The sequence below is a fragment of the Carassius carassius genome, chromosome 23 (assembly GCF_963082965.1).
Source record: "Carassius carassius chromosome 23, fCarCar2.1, whole genome shotgun sequence".
Taxonomy (NCBI): domain Eukaryota; kingdom Metazoa; phylum Chordata; class Actinopteri; order Cypriniformes; family Cyprinidae; genus Carassius; species Carassius carassius.
In genome coordinates this window covers 31,160,662-31,176,837 of record NC_081777.1, presented here as the reverse complement: position 1 = coordinate 31,176,837, position 16,176 = coordinate 31,160,662, and the positions used below count along the sequence as shown (strand labels likewise).

General features: G+C 37.0%; 1 protein-coding gene across 1 annotated transcript in view; it reads left to right on the top strand.

Moving 5' to 3' along the window:
• The window catches only part of LOC132101833 (transcription initiation factor TFIID subunit 4-like), a 60,440-nt gene extending 45,163 nt beyond the window's left edge, over window positions 1-15,277 (top strand). The window contains exon 14 of the mRNA XM_059507048.1: window positions 15,092-15,277. Coding sequence (XP_059363031.1) covers window positions 15,092-15,277 — 186 coding nt within the window. The remainder of the gene's footprint in view (window positions 1-15,091) is intronic.
• The last annotated feature ends 899 nt before the right edge of the window (window positions 15,278-16,176 follow it).

Here is a 16,176-nt window from a genome sequence, read left to right as displayed (position 1 = left end):
AATGTTAATGTTATCCACAATGCTATTTAAAAAAAAAATCACATTTTAATACCTTTTTAGCTACAACCCGAATTCCGGAAAAGTTGGGACATTTTTTAAATTTGAATAAAATGAAAACTAAAGGAATTTCAAATCACATGAGCCAATATTTTATTCAAAATAGAACATAGATAACGTAGCAAATGTTTAAACTGAGAAATTTTACACTTTTATCCACTTAATTAGCTCATTTAAAATTTAATGCCTGCTACAGGTCTCAAAAAAGTTGGCACGGGGGCAACAAATGGCTAAAAAAGCAAGCAGTTTTGAAAAGATTCAGCTGGGAGAACATCTAGTGATTAATTAAGTTAATTGATATCAGGTCTGTAACATGATTAGCTATAAAAGCTTTGTCTTAGAGAAGCAGAGTCTCTTAGAAGTAAAGATGGGCAGAGGCTCTCCAATCTGTGAAAGACTGCGTAAAAAAATTGTGGAAAACTTTAAAAACAATGTTCCTCAACGTCAAATTGCAAAGGCTTTGCAAATCTCATCATCTACAGTGCATAACAGCATCAAAAGATTCAGAGAAACTGGAGAAATCTCTGTGCGTAAGGGACAAGGCCGGAGACCTTTATTGGATGCCCGTGGTCTTCGGGCTCTCAGACGACACTGCATCACTCATCGGCATGATTGTGTCAATGACATTACTAAATGGGCCCAGGAATACTTTCAGAAACCACTGTCGGTAAACACAATCCGCCGTGCCATCAGCAGATGCCAACTAAAGCTCTATCATGCAAAAAGGAAGCCATATGTGAACATGGTCCAGAAGCGCCGTCGTGTCCTGTGGGCCAAGGCTCATTTAAAATGGACTATTTCAAAGTGGAATAGTGTTTTATGGTCAGACGAGTCCAAATTTGACATTCTTGTTGGAAATCACGGACGCCGTGTCCTCCGGGCTAAAGAGGAGGGAGACCTTCCAGCATGTTATCAGCGTTCAGTTCAAAAGCCAGCATCTCTGATGGTATGGGGGTGCATAAGTGCATACGGTATGGGCAGCTTGCATGTTTTGGAAGGCTCTGTGAATGCTGAAAGGTATATAAAGGTTTTAGAGCAACATATGCTTCCCTCCAAACAACGTCTATTTCAGGGAAGGCCTTGTTTATTTCAGCAGGACAATGCAAAACCACATACTGCAGCTATAACAACAGCATGGCTTCGTCGTAGAAGAGTCCGGGTGCTAACCTGGCCTGCCTGCAGTCCAGATCTTTCACCTATAGAGAACATTTGGCGCATCATTAAACGAAAAATACGTCAAAGACGACCACGAACTCTTCAGCAGCTGGAAATCTATATAAGGCAAGAATGGGACCAAATTCCAACAGCAAAACTCCAGCAACTCATAGCCTCAATGCCCAGACGTCTTCAAACTGTTTTGAAAAGAAAAGGAGATGCTACACCATGGTAAACATGCCCCGTCCCAACTATTTTGAGACCTGTAGCAGAAATCAAAATTGAAATGAGCTCATTTTGTGCATAAAATTGTAAACTTTCTCAGTTTAAACATTTGCTATGTTATCTATGTTCTATTGTGAATAAAATATTGGCTCATGTGATTTGAAAGTCTTTTAGTTTTCATTTTATTCAAATTTAAAAAACGTCCCAACTTTTCCGGAATTTGGGTTGTATATATTTTAGCTGATTTTACTGTATTTTCACTATGTTTGATTTCATGTTGAGATCTGATTGCAGACTTCGGCGTTTTGGGAAATCCAAGCTTAGTTTGAGATATTCCTGAGCTACTTTCTGAATGTAAAGCCAATGTCGGGAGAAGTTTCTCCTGAGTTTTTTTTCAATTTGCTCTCCGTTCAATTGTGATATCAATGCAATCCTTCTTGTGATTTTTCCTTCCTTTTGGAAGACGCTGTTAAGCGAGCGTCTGCCTCGACAAGCGCGTGCATCTGATGGACAGATGTTGTCTGATCATGGCATGGCTTTCTAACCATTCGTCTTTTTAAGCCCTTCAAAACATCCCATCCCCGTAATGTCATCGAGCGTGTGTGTTCGGGAGCCTATTTCCAGAGTCCTCAGCGATGACCAAAGGTCAGATGGGATATTTTTAAAGCGCCCTCGGTGAAAATCAATACCCAAAAAAAGACATGATGCAGGAACAGGGCCCTAATCAGCAGCGCCCGGCCATAGATACAACAATACAAAAGCAGAGAGATTGTGAGGGGACACATGACAAATAGAGAAAGGAAGAAGGCAAAATAAAGTGAAAGAAGCCGGAAATACATAAAAGAGAGCGAGCGAGAGAAGCCCTGGCAGATACATCACTGTGTCAGGTCACACAGACACTCTGCGGCCACAGATTCATCATCCGTGCCCCGCTCTCAACAGAAGAGGAGAGGAGACGCAGGGCAGAGGACGCAGAGTGACCACTGCTGACCACCTGGGTAAACCGGTGTATTTCACCACAACAGCCCCTGGTCCAGCGCGCCCGCCGGCCGCCGTGTCACAGACAAGGACAGAGTAACAGAGGTGGAGTAAACGTTTGCTTCTGGTGCCGCTAAACGCACGAGTTTATACCGCTGCTGATGACAAACACAGAAGAAGTGAATCTGCCTGAGATCAGTCAGAAATCTTTAGACCAAACAAAAAATAAATCATCTAAAAACGAACATTCTGTCATCATTCACTCTCCCTGCTATTGTTCCAATCTGCACACGAACACAATACAAACAGCCTGAACACAAAAGCATTGTTTTTTTCTGACCCTAAATCATGTGTGTATAAATTATGATTTTTATTCAGCAGGGATGCATTACATTGATCAAAACTGGCAAAATATTTCATTTCAAATAAACGCTGTTCTTTTGAACTTCCTATTCAACAAATAATCCTGAAACATAGCAGCGTGGGCAACACAACTGTATTCAACGTTGATAATAATCAGAAATGTTTCTTGAGCTGCAAATCATCATATAAGAATGATTTCTGAAGATCATGAGACACTGAAGACTGGAGCAATGATACTGAGAATTCACAGCAATCAATTGCATTTTAACATATATCGAAACATTTATTTAAAATTGTGATAATATTTCATACTGTTACTGTATTCTTGAACAAATAAATGCAGCCATGGTGAACAGATGAGACGACTTTCAAAAACATTTAAACAAAAAATCTCACCAACCCAAACTTTTGAACTCTACGGGTTAGATAGACTGTGGTGTGTCAGTTTAATGTTGTTCAGAGTTGATTAATTGACTTCCTGAAGAGGGAAACATTGTGATTCTGTGATGCTTTCATCATTAAGCTTCCGTACTTGTTTACTCTGACTCAACCAATGACGTGAGTTGGGGGCGGGGCTATCTAATTAATTGACCAATAGAGATGATGCAGAAGGGGTTTCAGGAAGCCTCCAGGGAAATCAATTTCAAAATATTTTAATATATAACAAACAATGGACAGTACAGTTGTAGCCTGGCACAGAAATAGAGTTTACGGTTTAAAAACTGTAGCCTTATATTACCTGCTGCCATTAACGTCCAATTAGACCAATTCTAAAAAGTAATAATAATATAATAAATAAATGGTCCGATATACCAATGTGGTCATCATTAATATATCTTGGACTCATTTCTGTAAATATTGTGTGACCTTCAGACTTTGTTAATTGTGTTTGGTGAGTGAATTTAATCATTTGTCCTCTCTCTGCTCCATATGTGTGTTATTCTTGTTTTATATTCACATCCTTGGGAATCTCAGATCCTTCACGTGAAACTTTGGATGTGTCCGCTGGGAATCTCTTGGCTTTTTGTTCGAATAATTTTCCTCAAATATTTTCCCTCCTCAGGCGATTGCAGTTTGTTTCTCATTCATCCGTTCTCACCATTCCCTTTTTCCCTCCGTCTGCTTCTCTGTTTTAATGCTAGCGTTGTGTTCTTACACCACAGCATTTGTGGGAAGCAGCCCAAACCAGTAAGACTGAGATAGATAGAAGAGCCACAGACACAAACATCCCATAATGCCTGAACACTCTGGTTCCTTCAGTACGAAAACTCTCCTTCGGAAAATGTGACTATGCAGAAGAAAAGATGTGCTGGAGCTTTGTGTGGATTGATTTAGACCTCATAGAAGGAATTGTAATTTGTTCCGATACGTTCAAAACTATTTAAAGACATTTTAAAGTATATTTTAAATCTGATTTTAGTTACTGATGCATTAGTGCTCATCGATATATTAGATACATAAATAGAGATCAGACTCGAGGATGAACCGTGGAAAAATCTCAAAGTTTGCTCTCGAGTTAATCTCAGATATTTCTCTCTATTTTTTTTTTTTTTACTAAATTGGGGTTTCATATACAGTACATAAACTCAATACAAACAGAAATTGACAAAACAAGCTAAATAATATGATTTTCTTTTAGTTTCTCCTAAAATTAAATATAAAAAATAAAATAATGTAGTACATACAAGTTCAGAGGGGAATTTTGATAATAAACCTTCAGTTCGTATTGATATCTTGGCAAATCTGAGCACAGTTAAAGGAGACACATTTGAGATCACCAAGGTATTTTATTTATTTTTCAAGAAAAGCAAGAATTTTTGGCACCATTTGCTCTCTGTTTAATCTCATTGCTGTCTAGGAGAAACATTTGGGATACATTTGATTCTAATCTCAATGAAAATTCCAAAAGCACATTTAAAAATTCAGTTTAACAAGACAAAAGACGTTTCACAGCTGCTGAAATGTCTGTCCTGGATCTTTTTTTATTTTCCTTTGTGGTTGCTTGTTTCATCCCTAAAATTCCTGTAGTCAAATTTGAGATGTAAGAAAGAGTGAATTGGGAAAAAAGAAGTGGAAAAGAAAAGCAAGCTTTAAAAATACCTTTGGTGTTCCTGTGTGTTTGTGAATATTATTACAAAGTGCCGTAATGAGAGAAAAAACAACACAAAGCGAGATTTTTGCCTTCGAGCGAGATGGCGAGGAATCTGAACAGCAAAAGCCCCAAGTGTGTGTGTGTGTGTGTGTGTGTGTGTGGCCGCCTGTAGGAGGTCTTTCTCTTTGTACGTGGATCTCCTTGGGATGCTAGCAGCAGGGGAATCAGGAAAGAAGAGCTACTCTTTTGGGGATGAACTGATGGGTGTGAGTAACAGAGAAAAACACAAAGAGAGAGAGAGAAAGAGAGGCGAATGGGACACATTGAACAGAAAGATGAAAGGGTCCGTCTTAGAAAACCAGACTCCAGACTAGCCATTCGCCTCTGTTTCAAGGCAAGGCAAGGCAAGTTTATTTATATAGAACAATATAGAACATTTCGTACACAATGGTAATTCAAAGTGCTTTACATAAAAGAAAGTAAAATAATCATGAAGAAAAATAATAACAAAAATAAAACAAGCAATTTAAAACTTTTACAATTATTACTTAATTAAAATGAATTTAAAAACAGTTAGAAAATGATTTTACATAAAAAAAAAATAAAAAAAAGTGAAAATATAGTGCAATCAGTTCGGACATTGCACAGTGCTCATTCAATAAATGCACAGCTAAACAGATGAGTTTTGAGTCTAGATTTAAATGTGACTAGTGTTTTAGCACATCTGATCTCTTCTGAAAGCTGATTCCAACTGCGGGCAGCATAGTAACTAAAGGAGGACTCCCCTTGTTTTGTGTGAACCCTTGGTATTTCTAACTGAAACTTCATCTTTGTTTCCAAATGCAATAACTTAAGTTTTTTCCTTGTTTAACTGAAGAAAGTTCTGGCACATCCAACTATTAATTTCATCAATGCATTGGCAGAGGGAATCAATGGGGCTGTAGTCATTTGGAGATAAGGCTAGGTAAATCTGGGTATCATCAGCATAGCTGTGGTAGGCAATTTGGTTCTTTATCATTATTTGACTTATTGGGAGCATATACAGGCTAAACAAGAGCGGTGCAAGAATTGAACCTTGTGGGACTCCACTGAGACTTATGCTCTCCTAGACTCACATAATAGCCTCTCCCTTCTAAGTATGACCTGAACCATTTGAGTACCATCCCAGAAAGCCGACCCAGTTTTCCTGTCTCTCTAGTAGTATGTTATGATCGACAGTGTCAAACGCAGCACTGAGATCTAGCAATACTAGCACCGATATTTTGCCAGAGTCACAATTTAAGCGAATATCATTTATTATCTTAATGAGTGCTGTCTCTGTGCTGTGATGCGGTCGAAAACCAGGTTGAAAATTGTCCAGGTATTCATTTGAGTTTAAGTATTTGTTCAGCTGATTAAAACTACCTTTTCTATAATTTTGCCTATAAAAGGAAGATTAGATATTGGTCTAAAATTGCTCAAAATGGTGTTATCAAGATTGCTCTTTTTCAGGAGGGGCTTAACAACTGCATTTTTTAAGGAGTTTGGAAATGTCCCAGAAAGAAGTGAGGCGTTCACCACTTCTAAAAGATCTGCTTCTAAGCAGTTAAGCGCACTCTTGAAAAAAGATGTGGGAAGTGTGTCAAGATAGCAGGTTGACGGTGCTGCACTATGTCTTCCAGAATTTTGCTATCAATTGCTTCAGAAAAAGACATAGTATCTTTTTGATATTGTGGCCTAATCTGTCTGACCTCTGCATTACTTGAGGATGTGCTAATCGCCTTCCTGATATTGATGATCTTCTCAGAAAAGAAGGATGCAAACTCATTGCATTTGCTGTCTGATAGCATTTCACTGGGAATCTGACTTGGGGGGTTTGTCAGTCTCTCAACAGTGGCAAAAAGAGTATGAGTGTTATTTAAGTTACTGTTTATAAGGTTTGAGAAGAAATTCTGTCTAGCTGTGGCTAGTTTCACATTAAAAGCATGAAGGCTGTCTTTATAGATGCTATAGTGAATTTCAAGTTTTGTCTTCTGCCACATCCGCTCTGCTTTTCTGCATTGTCTTTTCATAGTCTGAACTGCTGTTGATCTTCTCCAAACTGATTTCTGTCTGTTTGTTTTCTTACTAACTATTATTGGAGCGATATCATCAATAACATTCTTAACTTTTGAGTTAAAGCAATCAAGGAGAATATCAAAAGAGTCTGCAGAAATGCTTGGTGTTAAAGATATAGCCTCCATAAATAGTACACTTGTGTTCTCGTTTATGCATCTCCTTCTGACAGAGACAGATCTAGATTCAGTGGTAGCAGAGATCAATATATCAAAGAAAATACAGAAGTGATCAGATTTCTTTTGTAGTTTTGTTTTCTGCATTATCTATGTGAATATTAAAATCCCCTGCAATAGCAAAACAGTCAAACTCTGAGGAAATCATTGATAACATTTCTGTGACCTCTTCAACAAAGGCTGGAGAGTATTTTGGAGGCCTGTAAATAATAATAAACAGAATACATGGAGCACCTTTCAGCACAATCCCTAGATATTCAAAAGACAAGTACTGACCAAATGACACTTGCTTGCATTGATAGACATCTTTAAATAGAGCAGCTACACCTCCACCTCTCCTAACAGTCCTGCAGACACTCATGTAAGTGAAGTTAGGAGGGGCTGCTTCATTAAGGACTGTTGCACTGCAGCTGTCTTCAAGCCATGTTTCATTAAGAAACATAAAATCCAGATTGTTTGTGGTTATAAAGTAATTGATTAGAAGTGATTTATTTTTTAGTTAGCGAATGTTTAAAAGTGCTAGCTTAATGGCAGTGCTTTGTGTCTTTACATCAATCTTAGTTTAATGCATAATAGGCCACAGATTAGATGAGTTTGCCCTTCGGCTTGAGATGGCCTTAGACTTTCTATCACGTGATAAAACTGAAATAGAGAAAGCTACAGGAACACTGTAGCCAAAAATCTACAGCACACTGTCACCAAAAATCAAAAAACACACTGTCTCTAAAAATCCTCTATCTAGTGACCACACAGACAATTCAGCTGAGCTTTAGAGATGACTAAAAGAGTGATCTGCCACTACTAACTACTACTGCCACTATAACTAACAAACTGATATCTTATAGCTGTGCATTCTCCACACACATCTGCTTTAGATTAAATAAGTGTTATTTATAAATATCACATGTGAGTGGATTGGTGACTCATTCAAAAATACTTGAAATAAGTCTCTTCTGCTCACCAAGGCTGCATTTATTTGATCAAAAATGCAGTAACAACAGTGAAATATTATTATTATTTAAAATATCAGTTTTCTATGTGAATATCTGTGAAACTTAAATGTATTTCTGTGATGCAGCGCTGAATTTTCAGCATCATTCCTCCAGTCTTCAGTGTCACATGATCCTTCAGAAATCATTCTAATATACTGATTTACTGCTCAAGAAACACTTCTGATTATTATCAATGATGAAATCAGTCGTGCTGCTGAATATTTTCTTGTGGAAACCGTGTTGCATTTTATTTTTTAGGATTCGCAGATGAATAGAAAGTTAAGAAGAACAGCATTTATTTGAAATTGAAATAACATTTTGTCTTATAATGTCTTTACTGTCATTTATATTTATCCCTTTAGTGCATCTTTTCTAAATAAAACTGTTAGTTTCTTTAAAAATTATTGTTTTTAAATATAATATAATATAATATAATATAATATAATATAATATAATATAATATAATATAATATAATATAATATAATATAATATAATATAATATAATATAATACATGAACTAAATTAATTGCAAAGTCCATTTTTTATGCCAGTGAAATTCTTTTGGTGATTTTATTTTTATTCAGATTTTATTATAAATTTTCTGTGGTTAAAGTGTAGCCTCAAGCTGGTTAGTGAACATTGTGTGGTGGCAGGTGTCTTTGGTGACCTTTGACCCTTAACACTCTCGGCCCGAGAAACAAGACGGTGCACGCGGCCTCTGCCTCTCGTTTCTCCTCTTCCTCGAGCATTTGTGGGAAACAAGAGCAGAGCGAGAGCAAGAAAGATGGTGGAAAGAGAGGGAGTTTGGAGAGAGTGTGCCAACCCTGTCCGCATGTTTCCATTAGATTGTCGTGTTGGCTAATTAGAGAGTGGCGGCATGATTCACCTTGTTAATTAGAGGGACTTGCACACACCATCAGCCCCGGGGCTCTGAGAGGGAAAACGAGAGGTCCAGAGAACGAGAGGGCTCTTCTTTAGCACCCGCAGTCTTCCTTCTCTGAAGATCCTTTTGCTGTTTGATTCGAGAATGAATAAATCATCGTGCATACGACTCTTCATCTGCCACCGATGCAAATTACAGCTGATCAATCGAAGGTGACGTCGCGCTGCTTACGGAAGAAAGAAAGAGCGGTTGAGAGGGGAAAACACTGCTTGCCCAAGCACGGGTGACACAAAAATGGAAATTTTCTACTTAGATAAGCTGGTTTTTAATGATCTCCTCTCAAACGATGTTGCTTGAATGCGTTATTCTGTAAGTCCCCTCCATATAATAACGTGAACCGAAGTTAGTAACCCCAGCAATAATTAAAGATGGATACTAGCCAAAGTTAAACGGTGCATGCATGTCTGCAGTTCTGTTGAAGATGAATGGTCCTTTAAGAGCAGGAAGTGACCTCATAATGAGCCGGACCCCTGGGGACGCCCGGGGCATTTGTGTAATTGGGGTTTGGCTTGAACCGCAGGTCTCTGGAAATCTCTCCACAAAGAGCAAACTTCAGCCGGTTGCTTTAAAAACCCAGTTCTTTTACTGTATGAATGGGCTTTGATCTTCAGTGGTTTTCTGCTCAAGGTCAGCAGGTTTGACCCTGAGGTCAGATCACACATAGATCAATGATTTACACATTACTGTGAACTAATAATGGCTCTAACCAGATCTGCTCATTAATTGCTCAAAAATTGCTTAAAATTTTTTGCATTGAAGTAATGGAACAGGATAATAAATGCAGCTGAATTTGGCAAAATATATATTTCTTTTCTCCAAAACACTATTTGTCTCTATTATCTGATTTGGTAAATATCTCACGTGAAATGCTGATACTTAAAGAAATGTTCAGTCTAAGTTCAATTTTCTTAGGATCAATCAACAATTCATTGTTGCATGCTATTTTAATGAAGAATATGTTTGTCTTCATAATCATTCATCAAAATGTATTTATCTCTACTTCTGAATATTTTCTCTAGTTCTAGAGATATATATATATTATATCTTACAATTTCCCATTGAGTGTTTTGTCTTGTGTTAATAAATTTTTTTGTTGTCTTTAGGTAGCATTTTTTTTTTTTTACACACACACACACACACACACACACACACACACACACACACACACACACACACACACACACACACACACACACACACACACACACACACACACACACACACACACATATATATATATATATTAATTATTAGAATTTTTATTTTATTTTATTATTCATTTAAAAGGTCAATGTTTGTTGAATTGTTCAAATAATTGTGGATTTTTCTTTTTTTAGTTAAACATTCGTTTTAATTATTGTTTATTTTATTTTTATTTATTTATTTAAGATGTTATTATCTGTGGATTTTTCTTTTTTTTGTTAAACATTAGTTTTAATTATTGTTTATTTTATTTATTTACTTAAGATGTTATTATTTGTGTTTTTTTTATTTTTTTTATTATATTTGTGGATTTAATTTATTTATTTATGAAGAATTTGGCACACCAAAGAATAGCAGAGCACGTCTCAGTGTCCCGGGGCAGGAGGGTGAGAGGGCAGATTTTGCCCCCTACTGGTCCTTTATGTTCCAGACTTGTTACTAAAACTCTGTGTTACCCAGTGAAAGATACCCCTCCTCAAACCAGCCCCATAGATAGATAGATAGCAATATTCAGACACCCTCTGTGAAACATTGAATTGTACATGTTTTCATTTTGTTGTATTCTCTTACATGTGATGGCATTAATGTTGCCCTCGTGTTGACCTTTGTAAATAATCACAGAGTACAAGAGTAACAGCAGCTCGTCTCAGGTCTGAAAGATCCAAACGTAAAGATATTGATCATCCACAGGAGGGTGTGATTTGTGTGTAAATAGCTGCTAAAGGTTATCGTATCGTTTCTGATGCTGTTGCACTTTGTTGAAAGGTTACGCAAGATGAAATAAGTAACTTGAGGTTATAAGAAAGCACAGAGAACAGTGAATTTTGTGTGTCTGCGTCCCCGCTTCATTATTCTTATGTGATGAGCGTAATAACGACATGCAAAACTTCTGTAAGTTTTACGTAACGCTGAGAGCAATTACCATTTCTACAGTCAACCAACTATTAAACATTTATTTTTGAAGCAGCACTGAGAATATATTAGCAGTTAGCCAAAATAATTCATATGCATATTCCTCTAAATTTGTCCTCTGTAATGAGTGCAGTGCTTAACTAACTCTACTCATAGTTGAGCTATAACCTCCTCCCCTCGTTCTCTCTGGTGCACGTGGGTGATTCGTCTGTAATGGCGAATCTCTGAGAGCTGGCACCACAGATGGCACGCTGGGACCCGCATTTATCAGAACGCCATAAATCTGAGACTCCGGCAGTTGCTGCAGGCGTGAAGCGGGCACAGAGTCTGGTGCCAACTGCTGCACAGACATGCCAGCTCTGGCCCTTGAGTGGGGCATCATGGGCTGGAACAGGATTATCTCAGAGGTCAGGGGTCAGTGGTCTGCGTCTGCTGGTGATATCAGGGACACTTGAGCTAAAGATGAGCATCCTAATGTTTTTATAAACTGCTGATTGGTGGATCAACATCCTTGTTGATCCTGGAACAACATTCCAATCAACCAATCAGAATTGAGAAATAATTTTTCAAGAAATATATGTTTTATGCTTAAAATCAGGGTTAGGTGCATCTACGCCCTTGTTAATCAGCCATCATTTCCCACTGATTTTAGGAATAAATTATGGGTATGGTTAGGTTTAAGGGTAGGAATTGGTCTTACTTGGCAAAAACACGGGATGGTGATATACATGCATTATGTCTTGTATTTACATGCATGTATGTATTTACATGGATATATTTATATTCAAATAATTAAGATATATACATAACATATTTTTCATAAATATATACATGCATTTTGTATTTATATATACAAAATAAATATACAGAGTACACACACATATATTATGTAAATTGATTTTTTATTCTTGATGTGATAGTTAATTGCGCAGCACTAAATATTATTATTACTATTTTATTTAAAACTAAATTATTTGTTTTATATTTGTATTATTTATATTAACTGTAATAATATTTCTGGATTGGTTTGTTTGAAATAATGAAATAAAAATAACATTTAGTAATAATACATATTGTTATCTTATATTATAAGTATTAACAGTACAATAATATTATTACTATAGAAATATTTCTTTATTGGTTTAATTTTTAGAGTTTAATATTTTTTATATATATTTTAAATATAATACAATAATAACTTTTTTTTTTTTTTTAAACATAACAATAATACATTCATTAATCCTTTTTTTGTGTTAATATTATTTATTTAGATTTTTATATGATATGATAGCTTGGTATGAGTAATTTTGAAAATTAGTTTTAGCATGGCACCTTATTAACTTATTTTAAAGAAAAGAGTCACATGAACATTCTGCAAAACATCTCATTTTCTGTTTCATGGAGGACAGAAAGTTAAACTATGGGTTTGAAATGACATTAATGATTCATTTATGGTGTCCCTCCAAATGCATCTTCTAGACAACAATAAGATTGAATGGAGAGCAAACTGAGATGTTCCTTCTGAAAAGAAGACCCTGATGATCTCAAGTGTCTGTTGAATGGTTTCAGAAGAAATTCTTCCACTACAGTGATGCCCGAAGGCCTGGTGTTTCAGGGTGTTGCTGCAGGTGAAGAGGGACATGTCTTTATGACACTTTCCTTTCCTCTGACACACAGACTCACTGTCTACAGACACAGTGTGCACCGGCTGTTGAAAACCAAAGTGATCTTTATAACACCCCATTTTGAGGGCAACATCACAGTTCTCTCTGATCTTACACACACACACACACACACACACAGAGAGAACTGACTGCATGAAAGATTGCATTGATTGCCCTCATTCAGTTTAGCAACACACACACACACACACACACACACAGATACACACACACAGTCTCTCTCAAACACCAGCGGGCACAGGGAGGTTCACTCTCTCACTGCAGACAGTCTTTGACGCGTGTGTGTGAGGCCATATGTGGCTGTGTATGTCTCTGTGTGTGTGTGTGTGTGCTGTCCTTGGGCTCCAACACGTCCTCAGAAAGGCTCTGTGAGCGAGGCTGCCCCGCAGGAAACCGTGACATTACCTGAGGCGTCACTGAGCCCTCTTACACTTCACAAAGTGAAAAATCACATCAGAGCATGTGAGCCAACACACACACACACACACACACACACACACACACACACACACACACACACACACACACACACACACACACACACATTTACATTCACACCTAATGTCTCTAACTACATTTGAAAGGATTTTGAGGTAGAAGACACTGATGGATGTGTTTTGATTTGATTTTGGTGATTTGCAGAAAATGATGTCACTTCCTGTGACATCATTCCCTAGGTGAGACAGTTGCATGCTTTGGAATAAAATAATAGACTAATTCCCTGGTGCAGCTGATCCAAAAAAAATAAAAATTCGTATAGTGTTTAAAAAATATTTTAAACATCTGAGAAGCAGTATTATGTGAGATGACCAGATTTAAAGGCTTCCAGACAGTATATAAAGTTTATTCACTCTAAAATGTACTATGATATATTTGTTTAGGGGATTAATTATCGTATAAAAACACCTTTATCGGGAAGCTGAATCTGTATTATTAATGTAATTGAGCATATTATACAACATCTAAATGCTATATTTTGTCATGAAACCTCATTATGATGCATGTTTAAATCAGGTAGTGTTATCATATAAGTATAAATGGTCATTTTTAATGCACGTTTGTGTAAAATGTCTAGTTTTTTTTCAGTCCGATCAAATAATGAGTTAAGATGTGATGGCTAATGTTGCTTCTGGTTAATTTTTCACAGGTTGTATTTTTGAAGTTGACTGCAGTGCACTGTGGGATAGAATATTCACATCACATTTGGCAAATGGTTATCCATTTATTTCACGCTTACATATGGACGATTGTGTATAGATGTAGAATTGTGCCGCCATTCAATAGTTTGGTAGATTTTTGAAACGTTTTGAAAGAAGTCTCTTCTGCTCACCAAGGTTGCATTTATTTGATTAAAAATACTTAAAAAATGTAAGTAATATTGTAAAATATTATTACAATTTAAAATAACTGTTTCCTATGTAAATATATATTAAAATGTAATGTATTTGTGTGATAGAGCGTTGAAAAGCATCATTCCTCCAGTCTTCAGTGTCACATGGTCTTCAGAAATCATGAAAATATGCTGATTTACTGCTCAAGAAACATGATTATTATAGTCAATGTTGTTAAATATCAGTTGTAAGACAGAAAGCCCTGTCTTTAAATGAAAAGAGCCAATCAGCTTCAAGTATCACACGATCTCCAGAATGCACATTAACTGAACCAAACTTAAAGTTTCTTTAGTGTGATTTAAGCTCAAGAAGGACAATTTATGGCACTATCTTTGTCAGTTTTATGTTTGATTATAGAAACGCAAGCTTAGTAATTAGTTTTGGAGATTTTGTTTATTTATCTTTTTTAGAAATAGCTGCCTGGGGTATTAATAAAACAGATGGCAGGTTGATTTGATGTATCCGTGGGGTCTTCTATAGACTTTTTTTGTGTGTCTTTAGGGTTATGAGACAACTGGAAGTCACGTGTCATTTAATGGTTTTTATGATCGCTCCATGTGTGATGTTTTATGCAGCTCACACTGATTCTTTACTACCCAGCAGTCTTTACGGCACGGACACGCCCCTTTGCTGATGTTTTTACACTTTACAGACTATGATGTCACTTCCTGCGAGTGTTATGCATGCACAGTTTCTGTCCAGATGATATTTTCAGAGCACAGGTGTTGTGTTGTTACCTATCGAAGTTCATCATGATTGGATACAGTTTTTCATTCAGTATGTTCTGCTTGTGGTGTGTAATGCGTTTATTTTATTTCTGTTTTCAGATGCAGCAGCAGGAACTCGCCCAAATGAGACAACGAGACGCCAATCTGACGGCACTCGCCGCCATTGGTCCTCGGAAAAAACGCAAAGTGGACTCGCAAGGAGCAACAACGACAGGCACTGAGGTACGAACGAACCTCTCCACTGAACCATATCCACTTTTGATTGCTTTCACAAATCTATCCTGATTTGTGAGAGAATCTGTAAGTTTGGTTCATTTGAGTGAATCATTTTAAAAGGAGTTGATTCAAAACTCGTTTGATTCGTTTTCCATGAACAATGTCGAAAACATGCATTGATAAGTATTTCAGTTCTCACATTAATCAATCGGAATCTACTTGACTGAAATCAGCTTGGTTGATATTTCAAAAAATGAACACTGTTAAAGTTGACTTCACTTGGTTCATTTGCAGCTGATGAAGAAAAAGGCGGATTGAGGTTGGAATAAGAGCAGAGCTCTGCAAAGTCATAAAATAATACCTAATATGAAACCCAAAATAATTGATTGCATGAGTGCTGTTGTCTTTTTTTGTTATATGGCATGTCTTAACCATCATTAAAATAGCAAATTGATAATACACTAAAAGATCACTGCAGAAATCTGTAGTTTTGTCTTATGCACCAGCACAATACATTAAACATGATCAGAAATCCTAAAAACGAGCTCTTTTTTTGAGCTGTATTGACGGATATTATGCTGATTATGGTAGTGTTTGTTATTTTACGTCATTCTCTCAGGAGTCCCTGCAGGGTCTGATGATCATTTGTTGCATTCTGAGTGAGCAAAAGTAAACACTGGAGGATTTTTCCCCTGCAGTGTTCGTCCAGTTTCTCTCTGCACGTCTGTCCTCGGTGTTGTTCTGATGCAGATCGCAGAGCCGCTTTACATATGGCTACCAGCTCTGCTCTGCATTACGCAGGATTACGTCGCTTGACTGGAGACATGAAGAAACGCCACTATTATATTTCCTCGACATGCTGTTGTACATGAAGTCATTGGGTTCAGCTGCATCTGGTGAATGTTTAGCTCTTTCCGTCAGACGGCCTGCTCGTATTCCCTCACGGATTCTGACTAATGTTTGAATAC